This window comes from Colobus angolensis, unplaced genomic scaffold, assembly GCF_000951035.1.
Source record: "Colobus angolensis palliatus isolate OR3802 unplaced genomic scaffold, Cang.pa_1.0 Scaffold8, whole genome shotgun sequence".
Lineage (NCBI taxonomy): Eukaryota > Metazoa > Chordata > Mammalia > Primates > Cercopithecidae > Colobus > Colobus angolensis.
The window spans coordinates 18,573,098-18,592,049 of NW_012121820.1; the positions used below are offsets into that span (position 1 = coordinate 18,573,098).

At 48.7% G+C, this 18,952-nt stretch overlaps 1 protein-coding gene across 1 annotated transcript; it reads left to right on the forward strand.

Moving 5' to 3' along the window:
- The first annotated feature begins 3,460 nt into the window (after window positions 1-3,460).
- Window positions 3,461-8,728, forward strand: GDF5 (growth differentiation factor 5). The gene is made up of 2 exons (XM_011929158.1): window positions 3,461-4,610; window positions 7,292-8,728. The coding sequence occupies exons 1-2, from the start codon at window positions 3,986-3,988 to the stop codon at window positions 8,164-8,166; spliced, it is 1,500 nt and encodes a 499-aa protein (XP_011784548.1). The 5' UTR covers window positions 3,461-3,985; the 3' UTR covers window positions 8,167-8,728.
- The last annotated feature ends 10,224 nt before the right edge of the window (window positions 8,729-18,952 follow it).

Below are 18,952 nucleotides of genomic sequence, written 5' to 3' on the forward strand. Positions count from 1 at the left end.
TGATCATGCCATTGCACTCCAACCTGGGCAACAGGTGAGACCCTGTCTCAAAAAACAACAATGAAAACCAGTACCTTCACAGCATTGTCATGAAGATAAATAACACATAAATGCAATGGAGTACAAAACCCAGAGTCTAGTTGACTGGAATAAGTGCTTAAAAAAAATAGCTATTATTGGCCGGGTGCAGTGGCTCACACCTGTAATCCCAGCACTTTGGGAGGCCAAGGCAGGCAGATCACGAGGTCAGGAGATTGATACCATCCTGGCTACCATGGTGAAACCCGATCTCTACTAAAAATACAAAAATTAGATGGGCGTGGTGACACGCAGCTGTAGTCCCAGCTACTTGGGAGGCTGAGGCGGGAGAATCGCTTGAACCTGGGAGGCGGAGGTTGCAGTGAGCCAAGATCATGCCACTGTACTCCAGCCTGGGTGACAGAGCAAGACTCTGTCTAAAAAAAAAAAAAAAGGCTACTATTAATAATTGCCATTAATACATTAATAGTTGATGACTATGCAATTTATTTTTATTTTTTAGTAGAGACAGGGTTTCACCGTGTTAGCCAGGATGGTCTTGATTTCCTGACGTTGTCATCCGCTCACCTCGACCTCCCAAAGTGCTGGCATTACAGGTGTGAACCACGGGCCTGGCCGCAATTTATTTCATTGAATCTCCAACAAGAGTCCTGTGAGGTAAACACTATCATTATCCCTGTTTAGAGTTTCAGAGAGGCTTAGAGGCTTCCCAAGATCACACAATGCATAAATAGCAGAACCAAGATTCAAAACCAGGTCTGTTTTGTCTCCAGAATCCTTGCTCTTTATCAAGCCACATACGGAGATGTCGTGGTTTGTTCAACTCATTCATTTATTCACTCTCCGAGCCTACAAAATGCTTAAGAAGTGGCAAGACAATTCTTCCCTTTAAGGAACTTAGAGTCTAATGGGAAAGGCAGGTTATGTCCACAAATAACTATACCTCAAAGTAGAAAATGATGATTTTTGTAAATAAGGGCCAGTTAGGGATTCATTTACTCATATAACACATACTGACAGCTGCTGTGTGCTGGGCCCTGTGCCAAGCACTGGGTATAATTGAAAGATAAAAATGGTACAGTCTAGTTATAATCTAATGGGAGAGACAGGTATGTAAAGAAATTATTATAGTTATAAGGAATTAAGTTATGATTTTAAAATATGAAAAAATACAGAGCGGAAGAAACAAATTGTGTTGGCATGGGGGCAGAGACAGAGACTGAATAAACTTTCAGCTGCCAAAAAATGTAAAAGAGCACAGAAAATGTGCAGTGGCAGCTCAGGGGGAGTGTGCATTTTCTGGAGGATGCAAGAAGGCTTCACGGAGGAGGTGGCATGTGGGTTGGCACTTGTTTGATGGGTAGCTTTTAGTAGAGGGAGGGTTAAACCAGAGAGAGCCTGGAGGCCTAGAAGCCAGTTATAGGGGAGAATCATAGCGGGACAAGCAGTGAGGAGGACAGGGCAATGATGGAGGGAGTGAAGGGAGGGATGCCAGAGAGGACTGGTTCAGGGGTAACAAATCTATGATTTCAATTTTTTAAATTTTATTAATATTATTTATTTACCTAGTTATTTTGTGTGTGTGTGATGGACTCTAGATCCGTCGCCTAGGCTGGAGTGCCGTGGTGCAATCTTGGCTCACTGCAACCTTTGCCTCCACACCCGGCTAATTTTTTGTATTTTTAGTACAGATGCCTGTAATCCCAGCACTTTGAGAGGCCAAGGTGGGTGGATCACTTGAGCTCAGGAGTTTGAGACCAGCCTGGCCAATATGGTGAAACTCCGTCTCTACTAAAAATACAAAAAATAGATAGGCATGGTGGTGTGCACCTGTAGTCCCAGCTACTCGGGAGGCTGAGGCAGGAGAATCGTTTGAACTCAGGAGGCAGAGGTTACAGTGAGCCAAGATCACGCCACTGCACTCCAGCCTAGGTGACAGAGCAAGACTCTGTCTCAAAAAAAAAAGGAAAAAAAAAAAAAAAAGAAAGACGCCTACCTGACTATTGCTTCTCCTCTGCCGTCCTTCTTACAGCGTGACAAGTGTTGTTGCAGTGAAATGTACAGAAGGCGTAATTGGCCCCGTCTGGGGACCAGGAAAGGCTTCCCAAAGGAGGTGAATTTTCAGCTAAACTTCTCAGGATGTGGAGAGCTTCCTGCAGTTGTGGGAGAGAGAGAGGAGGATATTTCAGGTGAAGTGAATAGCTTTCCCCGCTGACCCTGTGGTAAATTGCCCACGGGCTCTATCGCACAGGTCCCCCAGAGGAAGGGAGCTTCCATACTTCAATGAGTTTTCAGGAAGAATACTCTTGAGTTCAGCTGGAATTCAGAACTTCCAGACTTACCAGAAAAGCATCATGTGGGAAATTGTGCTGGGCGCGGTGGCTCACGCCTGTAATCCCAGCACTTTAGAAGACCGAGGCAGGTGGATCACGAGGTCAGGAGATGGAGACCATCCTGGCTAACACAGTGTAACCCCATCTCTGCTACAAACATACAAAATCAGCCAGGCGTGGTGGCGGTGGCCTGTAGTCCCAGCTACTCGGGAGGCTGAGTCGGGAGAATGGCGTGAACCTGGGAGGCGGAGCTTGCAGTGAGCCGAGATCGCGCCGCTGCACTCCAGCCTGGGCAACACAGCGAGACTCCGCAGAAAAAAAAGAGAAAAGCATCATGTGGGAAATGGCTTTTCCAGCCTCCTGTAGGGGCCGCTGCTGCCCCAGACGCAGCCAGTCTCTTCTAAGAAAACTCAGAGGACGTCTTTGCCGGAGTGGAGGTGGGGTACACCCTGGACCTGCCGCCATCCAAGGAGTGGACTTAAGGGCGGCAGTGCCCCCAAGCCTGAAAAATATGCACTCAGTCAATGGCGTTGGGGGGTAGGGAGGGGGTGTAGTGGGCACAGGTATTTTTCAGTCTCTGGGTCACCACAAGTTTATTAAAATAAAAGAAAATGTAGGTAAATGCTGCCATCTGTGCTGTCCCTACTCCCAATACACACACACACACACACACACACACACACAGAGGCACACACACACAGACACACATAAACACACACATACAACAAATCAGGTCCCAGGCTAGATACAGGAGTTGAAACTGCTTTAAAAACACTCTAAGGACTTAACTACAAACCCACACTCCCTGTGCTTCTGGGGCTTAAGATCTTTGAGCTCATTCTTCAGCATCTTTCCTTGGGAAGGTGGGGTGGGCTGCTCCATGAGGTGGAGGTGAAGACCCCTGAGTCTGCTCCATGGAGGGGGAGGCCCCCTAAGCCTAGAGTCCCGCTGCGGGGCTCTGTGCCAAGAGCCCCCGTGAGCCATGGCCTCGAAAGGGCAGCGGTGATTTTTTTCACATAAATATATCGCACTTAAATGAGTTTAGACAGCATGACATCAGAGAGTAATTAAATTGGTTTGGGTTGGAATTCCGTTTCCAATTCCTGAGTTCAGGTTTGTAAAAGATTTTTCTGAGCACCTGCAGGCCCGTGTGTGTGTGTGTGTGTGTGTGTGTGTGTGTGTGAAGTATTTTCACTGGAAAGGATTCAAAACTAGGGGGAAAAAAAAACTGGAGCACACAGGCAGCATTACGCCATTCTTCCTTCTTGGAAAAATCCCTCAGCCTTATACAAGCCTCCTTCAAGCCCTCAGTCAGTTGTGCAGGAGAAAGGGGGCGGTCGGCTTTCTCCTTTCAAGAACAAGTTATTTTCAGCTGCTGACTGGAGACGGTGCACGTCTGGATACGAGAGCATTTCCACTATGGGACTGGATACAAACACACACCCGGCAGACTTCAAGAGTCTCAGACTGAGGAGAAAGCCTTTCCTTCTGCTGCTACTGCTGCTGCCGCTGCTTTTGAAAGTCCACTCCTTTCATGGTTTTTCCTGCCAAACCAGAGGCACCTTCGCTGCTGCCGCTGTTCTCTTTGGTGTCATTCAGCGGCTGGCCAGAGGATGAGACTCCCCAAACTCCTCACTTTCTTGCTTTGGTACCTGGCTTGGCTGGACCTGGAATTCATCTGCACTGTGTTGGGTGCCCCTGACTGGGGCCAGAAACCCCAGGGGACCAGGCCAGGATTGGCCAAAGCAGAGGCCAAGGAGAGGCCCCCCCTGGCCCGGAACGTCTTCAGGCCAGGGGGTCACAGCTATGGTGGGGGGGCCACCAACGCCAGGGCAAAGGGAAGTACCGGGCAGACAGGAGGCCTGACACAGCCCAAAAAGGATGAACCCAAAAAGCTGCCCCCCAGACCGGGTGGCCCTGAACCCAAGCCAGGACACCCTCCCCAAACAAGGCAGGCTACAGCCCGGACTGTGACCCCAAAAGGACAGCTTCCCGGGGGCAAGGCACCCCCAAAAGCAGGATCTGTCCCCAGCTCCTTCCTGCTGAAGAAGGCCAGGGAGCCCGGGTCCCCGCGAGAGCCCAAGGAGCCGTTCCGCCCGCCCCCCATCACACCCCACGAGTACATGCTCTCGCTGTACAGGACGCTGTCCGATGCTGACAGAAAGGGAGGCAACAGCAGCGTGAAGTTGGAGGCTGGCCTGGCCAACACCATCACCAGCTTTATTGACAAAGGGCAAGGTGAGGGGGCGGGGTGGCAGGGGCACGGCTTAGAGGGAGGGGCATCTGCATGAATGGAGGTGCTTTCAAAGCCCTGGCACTGCCCTGGTGGGAGACACTGTGTGCATCTGGCCTGGGGTGGGTGTATGGGGACACTCACACATATCTCACACATAGCAGATCCCGAGCTGCCCACACATCAGGGCTGGAGGGCACCTAGGAATCACCAGGTTCAATGCCTGCAAGGTGCAGGGCGGGCACTAAAGCCTAGAGAGAAGACAACACCTGCCAGTTGGTGGCAGAGTTGGAGACCAGATTCCAAGACTTGATTCCCCAGCTGTGCATCTGTCCCTGCTGGGCTGGCCGAACTTTCCACGCTCCAGGGGTTTGTAGGTGATCTCAGATGGCAGAGAAAGAAATGAATCTTGAGGTCCCCGTGGTTCTGCAACTTTGCTCTCAGGCAAGGGGATAGAGGAGGCAAGAGAGCTGCACACAGTAAATGGGGCATCTTGGAGTCATGGAATGATGTTCGAATATATGGGGAGGGAGCAGACCTAGGGTCTAACTCGCAGTGTGACCTTGGGAAAGCCCCTTCTCACTTGGGGTCTCCATTTTCCCATCTGTACACCTTTATGGGGTTGGACAGCGTGGTTTCTGAGAGTGCTTCCAACATGAAAACTTTAGGTCCTGTTCTGAACACGCCTCATTCTCCTTACATTAACTCGGGAGACTACCTGCTCCCCTCTATCTCTCTCTGCTCTCCTCTGTCTCTCTCTGTCCACCTAGTGTTACTGTTGCAGCCTTTTCCCTCCACTTGCTGTGTGATCTAAGCAAGTCCCTCCCGCTCTGAGGGCCTCAGTTTCTTCCTAGTGTGAAGAGGGAGGTGGGCTGTTGGTCGCTCAAGTTGCCTGCAGCTCATTTGCTCTGGTCCTAGGCTGGCAGGGTGGGGGAGGGGTCAGAGGGTGGGAGAGGCTTCTCATTAGAGCTGGCCTGGAGGGGGCTGCCGGGGCGGGGGGCGGGGGGGGGGGGGAGGCACAGAGGCAGCAGGTCTGGCTGAGGTGGGGGAGGTGGTCTGGCTGCCTGCCCAGCCAGGGAAAGCTGTGACCCCTTGGGGGCTCATAAAATAAGTCCTTGTGCCCCCCAGCACTAAGGGAGCTTCGAGAGGGGGAGATGGGGAGTTTAAAGGCCTAATTAGTCACCTTCTAGAGCAATATATGAAAGCTCCCCAATGGCAAATTGGTATTCAGGAAGGAGGGCATGCTGATTCGGAGATACTACTGAGCTTCTCACATACACATACATAGCCTTATGTTTATACAGACGTGCTGAATCACACATGTACACGCATGCTGACTCACACACGTACATACATGCTGAATCACACATGTACACGCATGCTGACTCACACACGTACACACATGCTGACTCACACACGTACACACATGCTGAATCACACATGTACACACATGCCAAATCACACATGTACACGCATGCCGAATCACACACGTACGCATGTGCACACACACCTTCTTACATACACGTGTACACAAGATCGATTATGCATATACATACATATATGTGCTCTTCAAATAGTACACAAGCCCAATCATTTATACATATAATGCGTCATTAACGTATACTCTTTCATATTCACACATGAACCCAACATTAACGTATAGTCTTTCATATTCACACAAGAACCCAATCACACACACACATACAACTATAACACATGCACACACTCAGGAGAGTAAGACACATAGGCAACAAAATCCTTGTACTGGGAAGCCAGGAAAATTGGGCTGTAGGACCAGCTTTGACATTAACTTGCTGTGTGACCTCAGTCAAGTCACACATCTCTGTGCCTCATCTGTAAAACAAGAGCACTAAGGTCTCCTTTAAGGGATGGTGGAAGCAGCTGAGAATTTGAGCAAGTCATCTAACTTCTCTGAACCTTGGGATTCCCTCTGGAAAAGGGTGGGTTTTTTTATTGTTGTTGTTTGTTTGTTTTTTGTTGTTGTTTGTTTGTTTTTTAGCCAGGGTCTCTCTCTGTTGCCCAGGCTGGAGTGCAGTAGTGAATTCATGGCTCACTGAAGCCTTGACCTCCCTGGGGTCAGTCAATCCTCCCACCTCAGCCTCCTGAGTAGCTGGGACTACATGTGCACGCCACCATGCCTGGTTAGTTTTTGTAATTTTTTGTAGAGACAGAGTGTCATCACGTTGTGCAGGCTAGCTTCGAACTCCTGAGCACAAGCAATCCGCCCACCTCAGCCTCCCAAAGTGCTGGGATTACAGGTGTGAGCCATTGTGCGCAGTCAACAAGAGTAATTTTAATGCCCACTCCACCTATCTTGCAAATGAGATACCACGTTAGCTCATGGCTGGGAGAGAGATAGGTAGAAGGCAGTTACAAGGCTGATAAATATCTGATAACATGTAGATCATGACACAAACACCAGAGGCACGCAAATCATCCCCAGCCACATCTACAGGTGAACACCCCTACTTGGTTGGCTACGTAGGAAGTGCTCTCATTTTGAAAAAGGCTCTCAGTGGTTTGGCTCTTGGCTTCTGTCAGAATGGGGCAGAGGTGAAAGAAAGCTCTCTGGACGGGGAGAGAGCTGGGGCCTTCCCCTGCAGCCTCGAAGTGACTGACTCCCTTGGTGAGGTTGCAGGGAATGACTTCTGGGTGTTCTCTCTAGATGACCGAGGTCCCGTGGTCAGGAAGCAGAGATACGTGTTTGACATTAGTGCCCTGGAGAAGGATGGGCTGCTGGGGGCCGAGCTGCGGATCTTGCGGAAGAAACCCTCGGACACGGCCAAGTCAGCGGCCCCCGGTGGCGGGCGGGCTGCCCAGCTGAAGCTGTCCAGCTGCCCCAGCGGCCGGCAGCCGGCCGCCTTGCTGGATGTGCGCTCCGTGCCAGGCCTGGACGGATCTGGCTGGGAGGTGTTCGACATCTGGAAGCTCTTCCGAAACTTTAAGAACTCGGCCCAGCTGTGCCTGGAGCTGGAGGCCTGGGAACGGGGCCGGGCCGTCGACCTCCGTGGCCTGGGCTTCGACCGCGCCGCCCGGCAGGTCCACGAGAAGGCCCTGTTCCTGGTGTTCGGCCGCACCAAGAAACGGGACCTGTTCTTTAATGAGATTAAGGCCCGATCTGGCCAGGACGATAAGACCGTGTATGAGTACCTGTTCAGCCAGAGGCGAAAACGGCGGGCCCCACTGGCCACTCGCCAGGGCAAGCGACCCAGCAAGAACCTTAAGGCTCGCTGCAGTCGGAAGGCACTGCATGTCAACTTCAAAGACATGGGCTGGGACGACTGGATCATCGCACCTCTGGAGTACGAGGCTTTCCACTGCGAGGGGCTGTGTGAGTTCCCTTTGCGCTCCCACCTGGAGCCCACGAACCATGCAGTCATCCAGACCCTGATGAACTCCATGGACCCCGAGTCCACACCACCCACCTGCTGTGTGCCCACGCGGCTGAGTCCCATCAGCATCCTCTTCATTGACTCTGCCAACAACGTGGTGTATAAGCAGTATGAGGACATGGTCGTGGAGTCGTGTGGCTGCAGGTAGCAGCACTGGCCCTCTGTCTTCCTGGGTGGCACATCCCAAGAGCCCCTTCCTGCACTCCTGGAATCACAGAGGGGTCAGGAAGCTGTGGCAGGAGTATCTACACAGCTTGCATGAAAGTGGATTCCAATAAGCTTGCTCGCTGTCCGAGTGTGACTTGGGCTAAAGGCCCCCTTTTATCCACAAGTTCCCCTGGCTGAGGATTGCTGCCCGTCTGCTGATGTGACCAGAGGCAGGCACAGGCCCAGGGAGACAGACTCTGAATGGGACTGAGTCCCAGGAGACAGTGTTTTGCGATGAGACTCAGCCCACCATTTCTCCTCACCTGGGCCTCCTCAGCCTCTGGACTCTCCTAAGCACCTCTTGGGAGAGCCACAGGTGCCACTGCCTCCTCAAGTCACATTTGTGCCTGGTGATTTCCTGTCCCTGGGACAGATGAGAAGCTGACTGGGCAAGGGTGGGAGAGAAGAGGAGAGGGCTTGGACAGGGTTGAGGAGTGTGGGGCTGTTAGACTGTTAGATTTAAATGTATATTGATGAGATAAAAAGCAAAACTGCGCCTAAAACTGTGGCATATTTCTTGTTTACTCCAGGAGACCCAGTGACCCGTTGAAGAATTTCTGACCCAGGGAGGGGAGGTGGGTTGCTTCATGTATAAACTCAGTTTTCAGAGCCCCATCCCCACCCCCACTCCTGGAAGCTGAAGCAGAATGGGACAGAGAGTACAGCTTAGCAGGGCCAGTGCTCACCTCTGACCCCATTCCTGTTCCTTCCAAAGGCCCCTGGGTCCCGAGCTCTATTTTCTCCATTAGGGCCTGGCAACAGAATTTTATTTTCTTCTTGACATTCCTTAGTCACGTTTGTTGTCACCAAAATAGATCCCTAAAAGGGAGGGAAATTGGGGATTTTGTTTCTTCTAAAACCATTCCTATATCATTCACCAATATCTGCCTGCCCCTGCCACCCCCATTCTCACAGAATTACCTGGCCACCATTGAAAGAGTCCTCTATCTCTCCCCCGGGAAATCTGGGCTGCCAAGGCTCTCCTCCTCCCTGTTGGGGCATGTCCTCTCACCAGTAACCACTGTTCCTCACATGACCATGTCTGTGGCCCTGTTGCCCTCCAGCTTGGCACCCTCACTGCTCATCCATCAGCCCCCAGCTCCAGAAACAGAATTGGAGCCCCCTGCCTTTATATTACACATTATATAAATACATAATTATACATCAGATAAATAAACTCCCCACTAACCTCAGACAGACCAATGCCAGGCACATCCTGACACATCCTGACATTGTTTCCTGCTTGGGGCTTGGCCCAGAGTAAATACTCACTTCCTTTTCTCAGCTGGAATCTTTGGGGAGGCACAGGGCACAGACTTTTGGGAGGGGAACACAGAACTCTGGTGGGGAAACAGGTACTTGGGTTCCTTGGGCTGAGGACTCTGGTTTTACCTGGCTGAAGAGACACAGGGAGAACCAGGAGCAGTCTAAGCCTCTGCTTCCCACCCAGCGAACCTCACAACATTTCCCCCACTTCCCTCCAGCTGGGTATTTGATTCCCGGGGCTCCTCGCCAAAGCTGTTTCAACAGTAGGGATTCCCACCCAGCTATGGGCAGACCTCATGCCCTTTCCCTCTAGGCCTGAAGCTTGGGCACAGTGCAGCCTACCTTTGAGCTGCCTCCTTGGTCCGGAGTCCATTACCTCTCTCTGAGGGGCCAGACTGAGCCTGGAGCCTCCCCTCGCTGGCCGGGCTTCGTTGTGTTTGGCTAGTGGTGGGCCTGGCAGCTCTGGAAGTAAACAAAGGAGCTACCGTGGCAGACAGAGCTGTGGTATGTGTGAGGGGAGAATGGGCCTGGAAGGGAGGTGCTGGGGAAGCCAACGAGTGGGCTGGGGATCCAGGGGGAGCAGTATAGAAGCTGGGGGGCCAGAAACCCAAGGGCAGAGAGATAAGATGAAGGGGTCACAGGTGGGGCTGGCTCCCACAGGTATTATTTCCTGAGCTGCTTGTCCCTGGTTTCTTGGAAAGTTCTGACTGAACTGGAGCTTCTCTCTGCCTTAGCCCCGTCAGAGAGGTTCGTGTCATCTGAGCCACAGTGCCCCTCCTGCTGAAGGCCTGGGCTCCCAATGGACGGTTTGGATTGACACCCTAGGAGTTTCCTCTACCACCTCAACCTGCCCCAGGGCTCTCTTTCAGACTGTGGACCCTCCTGCCTTTTCCCACCCAGACCATGGGGATGTGATCAGGTCATCCATCCTAACCACAGGATCTGTTCAACTGCCTCCTTGGAAAACACTCTCCCCCAGCCACCCACCTCCAACCACAACCATAACAAGCTGCAAACTGGTACTGTTCATTCTAGCCCCAAAGGGTACAAGGCATCTATCATACTTGAGAGTTCATAAACACTCTCCCGCCCGTGGTCTCTCAGTTCTGAAGGCTGCACAGTTTCAAAAGTTTCAAAATTTTAGTTCTGTCACTTAGAGTTAGAGGCCTTGGGCAAGTGACTTAATTCCATGAACCTTGGTTTCCTCATTTGTAAAAAAACAAACAAACAAACAAAAAAAAGAGGATAAACAATATATTTATTTCATGACGCTAACTGCAAGGATATGAGAAGCACTCAACACAGTAGCAGGCACAGAGGTGGCACTCGGGATGTGTTAGCTGTTATCATTACCATGCCTTGCATAGTGAAGCAGGTAAGGCAAGAACTCTCCACCCTCACTTTTTATAGATGGGGAAGCTGATACCCAAAGGGGCAGAGTGATAACTACAGGTTCCTGCAGGTCTGCATTCTCCTCCTCCTCCTCCTTCTTCTTCTTCTTCTTCTTCTTCTTTTTAAGACAGGGTCTTTCTTGCTTTGTTGCCCAGGCTGGAGTTCAGTGTCACAATCATAGCTCTCTTGCAGCTTTCACCTTGGCCTCCCAAGTACCAGGACCACAGGTGTGTGCCACCACATCTGGCTAACTTTTAAACTTTTTTCTTTTTTAAGAGATGAGGTCTCACTATGTTGCCCAGGCTGGTCTTGAACTCCTGGCCTCAAGCAATCCTCCTACCTTGGCCTCCCAAAATTCTGGATTACAGGCATGAGCCATCGCACCTGGCCCTCATTGGTTTTTGTTTGTTTGTTTGCTTTTTGTTTTTGTTTTTGTTTGAGACAAAGTATTCCTCTGTCGCCTAGGTTGGAGTGCAGTGGCACAATGTCAGCTCACTCACTGCAACCTCTGCCTCCTGGGTTCAAGGGATTCTTCTGCCTCAGCCTCCCGAGTAGCTGGGACTACAGACGCATGCCACCATACCAGGCTAATTTTTGTATTTTTAGTAGAGATGGGGTTTCATCGTGTTGGCCAGGCTGCTCTTGAGCTCCTGGCCTCAAGCGATCCTCCTACCTTGGCTTCCCAAAGTGCTGGGATTACAGGTGTGAGCCACTGCCCTGGGCCCTCAGTGTTCTTTATACCATTCTTTCTGCTGCTCTCTGGGCCCTTGACTCCACTGACTGCAGTCCTGGCAAACTGTTGAATCACCTCCCTGGGTCTTGGCTCCTTGGTCTTAAAAGTTTCTCCTTGGGGACCACACAGTGCTGTTAGTTTCTTGGGAGGAATAGCTAAGCAGAGTTTAGGGCAGTGAAAATTGAGAGGCCCACAGAAGAGAAAAGAGAAGAGGCTTCCAGTGCTCTGCTCCCCACCTCATGGCCCCTCCACATCTCCTTGTCCCAAGGTCACAACAGGAGAACCCACTTTTCTAGGGCAGGTAACATACGACCTCAGGAAACCCCTCAGTCTTCTGACTCCACAACTGGTTCTGACCTGAACACAGATGTAAGAAAGTATAGGGGGGAAGTGTTAGTCACCCAGGCCTGGGAATCAGGCAGACCTGAGTTCTAGTCCTGGTTTTACCACTCTCCAGCTGAGCTACTTTGGGGAAGTTACTTAACCTCTCTGAGCCTCAGTTTTCCTGTATGTAAAATAAGGATAATATCAAATTCGCTGGGCTTAGGATTCAGGAGAGGGAACGTTCATTCATTTCACCAATCATGGATCCAGTCACTCATTCATTAATCAGCGACTATTTATTGAGAGTCAACTATGGGCCAGATACTGTGCTGAGGATAATAGTAACAACCACAGTTGTTAATGTTTATCAAGGACTTATTGCATGCCAGGTACTTGTGCTTTACAGGAATTCACTTACCTTGCAACAATCCTGTCCTCAAGATCTATGCATAAATGGAAGAAGAAATAAAGATTCCAAAGGATGTTAGGATACAATAGGCTGAATCAGAGGAGATAAAATAAAAGAGAGAAAACAGTCAAATTATCCATCTGAATTAATGAAACCAACTGCACACGTACAGAATGTAAAAAAATGTGATTTCACAATTTCAGATGGGGAAGAAATGGTGTTGTAGGTGGCTATGAACTCAATGGAGCTAGCTGGAGCTAGCTGAATGTAATGCGGCAGCCTAAATGCTAATGCGATTGTGGGCTTCGTTGACAGACGTGTAGTATAAACCCAAGGAAATTGTGGTTTCACTCTGTTCATAGACCACAGTGAGAGGGGCAGAAGAGGACAGAATAGTAAGGGGCCTAGAAACAATGCCTTGTGAGATTCAGTTGAAGAAACTAGAGACATAGAGATAAGAAAAGAAAAGGAGGAGGAGGAAGAGCAGAATGATGACAACTTAGAGGAAATGATCACAGCTTTCAAGACCGAAGGACTGGCCGGGCATAGTGGTACACATCTGTAATGCCAGCACTTTGGGAGGCCGAAGCAGGCGGATCATGAGGTCGGAAGTTCGAGTCCAGCCTGGCCAACATTCCCATCTCTACTAAAGATACAAAAATTAGCTGGTGTGGTGGCACACGCCTGTAGTCCCAGCTACTTGAGAGGCTGAGGCAGGAGAATTGCTTGAACCCAGGAGGCGGAGGTTGCAGTGAGCTGAGATCGCACCACTACACTCCAGCCTGGGTGACAGAGCAAGACTCCGTGTTAAAAAAAAAAAAAGATTGAAGGACTACCATGGGTAAAAGAGAAGTGATTGGTTTGTGTGGCTCCAAAGCACAGATTTATAAAGAGAAGTAAAGGATAGCCTATTGCTGCCATGTGTTCAGCAGTTCCTGTGCCAGGCACTGAGCTAAATGCTTTTGTCCTGACTTCATTCATTCCTTACAACCATCCTGGGAGATAGCTCCTATAATCTCCATTGTGCAGATGAGCTACTATACTATATTCCTCCTTAGGCAGAAGTCAGATGCATTTAAAAGAGAGTTTTTTGGCCAGGCGCGGTGGCTCAAGCCTGTAATCCCAGCACTTTGGGAGGCCGAGACGGGCGGATCACGAGGTCAGGAGATCGAGACCATTCTGGCTAACATAGTGAAACCCCGTCTCTACTAAAAAGTACAAAAAACTAGCCGGGCGAGGTGGCGGGCGCCTGTAGTCCCAGCTACTCGGGAGGCTGAGGCAGGAGAATGGCGTAAACCCGGGAGGCGGAGCTTGCAGTGAGCTGAGATCCGGCCACCGCACTCCAGCCCGGGAGACAGAGCAAGACTCCGTCTCAAAAAAAAAAGAGAGTTTTTTAAGTCTAAAGATGGAAAAGGCAAAATACTAAGTTCTCCATGGCAAGAAGAGCTTAGGGATGGGTGTGGTGGCTCACATCTGTAATCCCAGCACTTAGGGAGGCTGAGGTGGGAGGACTCCTTGAGACCAGGAGTTTGAGACCAACCTGGGAAACACAGGGAGCCTCTGTCTCTACAAAAAATTAAAATATTAGCTGGGCATGGTGGTGTGTGCCGGTAATCCCAGCTACTCAAGAGACTAAGGTGGGAGAATTGCTTGAGTCTGAGAGGTTGAGACTAGTGAGCTGAGATCACACCACTGCACTCTAGCCTGGGCAACAGAAGGAGATCCTGTCTCAAAAAAATAAAAAATAGGCCAGGTGTGGTGGCTCACGCCTGTAATCCCAGCACTTTCGGAGGCCAAGGCAGGTGGATCACTTGAAGCCAGGAGTTCGAGACTAGCATGGCCAATATGATGAAACCCTGTTTCTAATAATAATAATAATAAAAAATTAGCTGGATGTGGTGGTGCACGCCTGTAATCCCAGCTACTCGGGAGACTGAGGCAGGAGAATTGCTGAACCAAAGAGGCAGAGGTTACAATGAGCTGAGATCATACCACTGCACTCCAGCCTGGGCGACAGAGTGAGACTTCATCTTAAAAAAAATAACAAAATAAAAATAGAAAGTAAAAAATAAAAAAAGAGCTTAGATAATGACTTGGGCAACTGGAAAAGGGATTTGAGCTTGGTTTAGAGGAAGAGAAAGAGCAGTGCAAGAGAGGGAAGTTGACTAGATAAACACTAAAGTTCCCTTCAGTCCTGCACATTGAACATAGGATTGAGCTATGGTGTCAGACAGCCTGAAATTAAACTCCAGCTATGCCTCGTTCTTGCTGTGTGACCTTGGGCAAAGTCACCACAGCTATCTTTCCTCACGTTTCCTCATATGTCAAATGGAGACAATAATAGTTCTTATGTCATGGAGCTGTTGGGAAGGTCATATATAATGTTCATTAAAAAGTCCTTTGAAGAACGTCTGGCCTATAAACTTTACCTATATTTATTGATAATGGGGGAGTCAAGGCCTATAAACATGACATATTAAATAATAACAAAAGAAGTAAAGAATACAGCCTGGGCCGGGAGTTGTGGCTCACTCCTGTAATCCCAGCATTTTGAGAGGCCAAGGCGGCTGGATCACATGAGGCCAGGAGTTTGAGACCAGCCTGGCCAATATGGCAAAACCCCATGTCTACTAAAACCACAAAAATTAGCTGGGCGTGGTGGTGCACAGCTGTAGACCCAGCTACGTGGGAGGCTGAGGCATGAGGATCATGTGAACCCAGGAGGCAGAGGTTGCAGAGAGCTGAGATCATGCCACTGCGCTCCAGTCTGGGTGACAGAGTGAGACTCTGTCTAAAAAAAAAAAAAAAAAAAAAGAACACAGCCTGTGCAACATACTGAGACCCTGTCTCTGAAATAGCTGGGCCTGGTGGTACACGCCTGTAGTCCCAGCTATTTGGGTGGCTAAGAGAGGAGGATCACTTGAGCCAGGAGTTTGAGGCTGCAGTGAGCCATGGTCATGCCACAGCACTCCAGACTAGGCGACAGAGTGAGACCCTGTGTCTGAAAAGAGAAAAAAAAACAAAAGAAAGAAATGAAGAATTATGTGAGAACTACATAATGGTCTAACTCAGGTAAATAACAGAAAGAAGGTAATTAAATGTTCATATGACAAGTGAGTGGAACAATGGAGAAAATAGTAAGAAGGCTTCATGGAGGATGAGGGACTGAGCTGGGTCCTGAAGATTGAATGAAACTTGGGTGGAGTTTGTCTTGATTGATTTTCTGTTGCTGTAACAGAGTGCCACAGAATGGGCAATCTGTGATGAACAGACGTTTATTTAGCTCACAGTTCTGGAGGCTGGGAAGTTAAAGAGTATGGTGCTGGCATCTGGTGGGGGCCTTGTGCTGCTTTATCCCATGGGCAAAGGGCAGAAGGTGGAAGCGAACATGTGAAACAGAGAGAAGCATGAAGGGCTGGATTCGCTTTATAACAACCCACTCTCGGCTGGGCACGGTGGCTCACGCCTATAATCTCAGCACTTTGGGAGGCCAAGGTGGGCAGATCATGAGGACAGGAGTTCAAGACCAGCCCTGACGGGGTTTAGTAGAAACCCTGTCTCTACTAAAAATAGAAAAATTAGCTGGGCATGGTGGTGCGCACCTGTAATCCCAGCTACTCAAGAGGCTGAGGCAAGGGAATCGCTTGAACCTGGGAGGTGGAGGCTGCAGTAAGCCAAAATCATGCTACTGCACTCCAGCCTGGGCGACAGAGTAAGACTCTGTCTCAAAAAAAAAAAACCCAAAAAACAAACAAACAAAAAAACCCACTCATAATAACTAACCTGCTTCTGTGATAACAACATTAATCAGTTCCCAATGGCTCTGCCCTTTATGACCCAATTGCGTTCTTATTAGGGTCTACCTCCCAATGCTATGGTATTGGGCATTAAGTTTCCAACACGTGAGCTTTTGGAGGACACACTCAAAATACTCAAGCCATAGCAGGGTTCAAGGAAGACATATTCAGCATAGGGACTATATGAGCAAATGAATAACATGAGTTAGCAAGGTGCAGAGGTCATATCTTCCCATCCTTAAAATCATATCGTGGTGATGATTGGTTCCACTGACTCTGTGAAGGATGGCTTCAGCTGGGAGCTGCCAAGTCCCTTAGGTGTGGGCACTGGAGGCTGTCCACTTGCCTTCTGAGAGGTGCTGACTTGGAAAACAGAGAAAACCCAAGAGCCAGGGCCTCAAAGATCAGACATATCACTTGAGAGTTGGTGAGGAAAGAAAACATTAGTAAAAACTGGTACCAGGAACTCCACAATATATGTAATATATTTTGGATATATAATATATTGTACTATTTGGTAATACTCATATAATAAAAACGATCCTTGAAGATTCTTTAACTCTCTCTTAACGAGTTTAGTATGACCATTTTCCCCCTCCAATACGAAAACAGTTTCTTTGATTAAAGCCCATGTAAGCAGCTGGCTTGCAGGAAGGGGCCATGTCGTAAAAAACATTTATCTTTTTTTGTTGTTTTTTTGAGATGAAGTTTTACTCTTGTTGCCCAGGCTAGAGTGCAGTGGCATGATCTTGGCTCACTGCAACCTCTGCCTGCTGGGCTCAAGCAATTCTCTTGCTTCAGCCTCCCAAGTAGCTGAGATTACAGGTGCCTGCCATCATGTCCAGCTAATTTTTGTATTTTTAGTAGAGGCAGGGTTTCACCATGCTGGCCAGGGTGGTCTTGAACTCCTGACCTCAGGTGATCCTCCTGCCTCAGCCTCCCAAAGTGCTGGGATTACAGGCGTGAGCCACTGCGCCTGGCCAGAAACATTTATCTTTAAACAATAAAATCACATTCAGCCCAATGAGATGCATATTCTATGAAGGAAGGAACCAAGACCAGCCATGGAAACAGCACAGATTCATGTTCTCATCTCAGGCACTGCTAGTTGATTCTTCTTCCTTTTCTTTTTTTAAAAAAATTGTGGTAATAAACACAGAACAAAATGTACCATCTTAGCCATTTTGAAGCACATACTTTATACTGTTAACTATATTCACATTGCTGAGCAACAGATCTCTAGAATTTTTTATCTTGCAAAACTGAAATTCTATACCCATTGAGCAACTTCCCATTTCCCTTTCCTCCCAGCCCCTGGTAGCCACCCTTCTACTTTCTCTCTCAATGAATGTGACTACTCCAGGTACCTTACATAAGTGGAATCATAGAGTATTAGTCTTTCTTCTTTTTTTATGTTTTCCCTAAGAAGTCAAGTAAATCAACTGGGTACCTAATGTGACTCTATTGTATTTGTTGAATGAATGAACAATAACTGTCTTCAAAAGGAGTTCACAGTCTAGTTATAGAGACAGGAATGCAAACAAATAATTTCCATTATTTTTTACTTTTTATTTTTATTTATTTTTTTTGAGATTGAGTTTCGTTCTTGTTACTCAGGCTGGAGTGCAATGGCACCATCTCGGCTCCCTGCAACCTCTGCCTCCCACGTTCAAGCTATTCTCCTGCCTCAGCCTTCCAAGTAGCTGGAATACAGGTGCCTACCACCATGCCTGGCTATTTTTTCTATTTTTACTTTTAGTAGAGATGAAGTTTCACCATGTTGGCCAGGCTAGTCTCAAACTCCTGACCTCAGGTGATCCGCCTGTCTCAGCCTCCCAAAGTGCTGGGATTACAAGTGTAAGTCACCGTGCCTGGCCATATTTTTATCTTTTTTTTTTGAGACAGTGTCTCCCTCTGTGGCCCAGGCTAGAGTGCAGTAGTGCAATCTTGCTTCACCGTAACCTCTGCCTCCTGGACTCAAGCAATCCTCCCATCTCAGCCTCCTGAGTAGCTGGGACCACAGCTGTGCACCACCACAGCCAACAATTCATTTGTCTCTTTTTTGTAGGGATGGGGTCTTGCCATGTTGCCCAGGCTGGTCTTGAACTCCTAAGCTCAAGTGATCTACCCGTCCAGCACTTTGGGAGGTCGAGGCGGATGGATCATTTGAGCCCAGGAGTTTGAGACTACCTGGCCAGCATGGCAAAACCCTGTCTCTGCTAAGAATACAAAAATTAGCTGGGCGTGGTGGCACATGCCTGTAATCCCAGGTACTCAGGAGGCTGAGGCATGAGCTTGGGAAGCAGAGGCTGCAGTGAGCCGAGATCCTGCCACTGCACTCCAGTCCGGGCGGCAGAATGAGACTGTGTCTCAAAAAAGGATAGAATTTAATGCCCGCTTGGAAACAGTTTCAGTATATTCAATATTGTTCACCCTTCCTATTTTGCCATGTTTAAGAATTGATTTTAAAGTCTTAGTAAGATATGTAAAAAGCAAGACAAGATAAATCAAATGTGAGTCAACAGAAAAAGAAAACAAGGGAACAAAACGAAGCCAAGAATGGGGCTAAAATGTGGATCATAATGATCTACATCTACTACAGGCGAGCAATACCTAAGCTGTCTAGCAACCAATACAAAGCAAGAAAATAGGCTATTACACAGATTATTGCATCTGAGTTAATCAAGCATTGCTCAGCAAATTGTACAGCCATTTCTTGAAAACTAATGTAACAAATATCTTCGATTACATTATTACAATAAACACAACAATAAGGTTCATAGAAAGGTTTTTTTTTTTTTTGAGA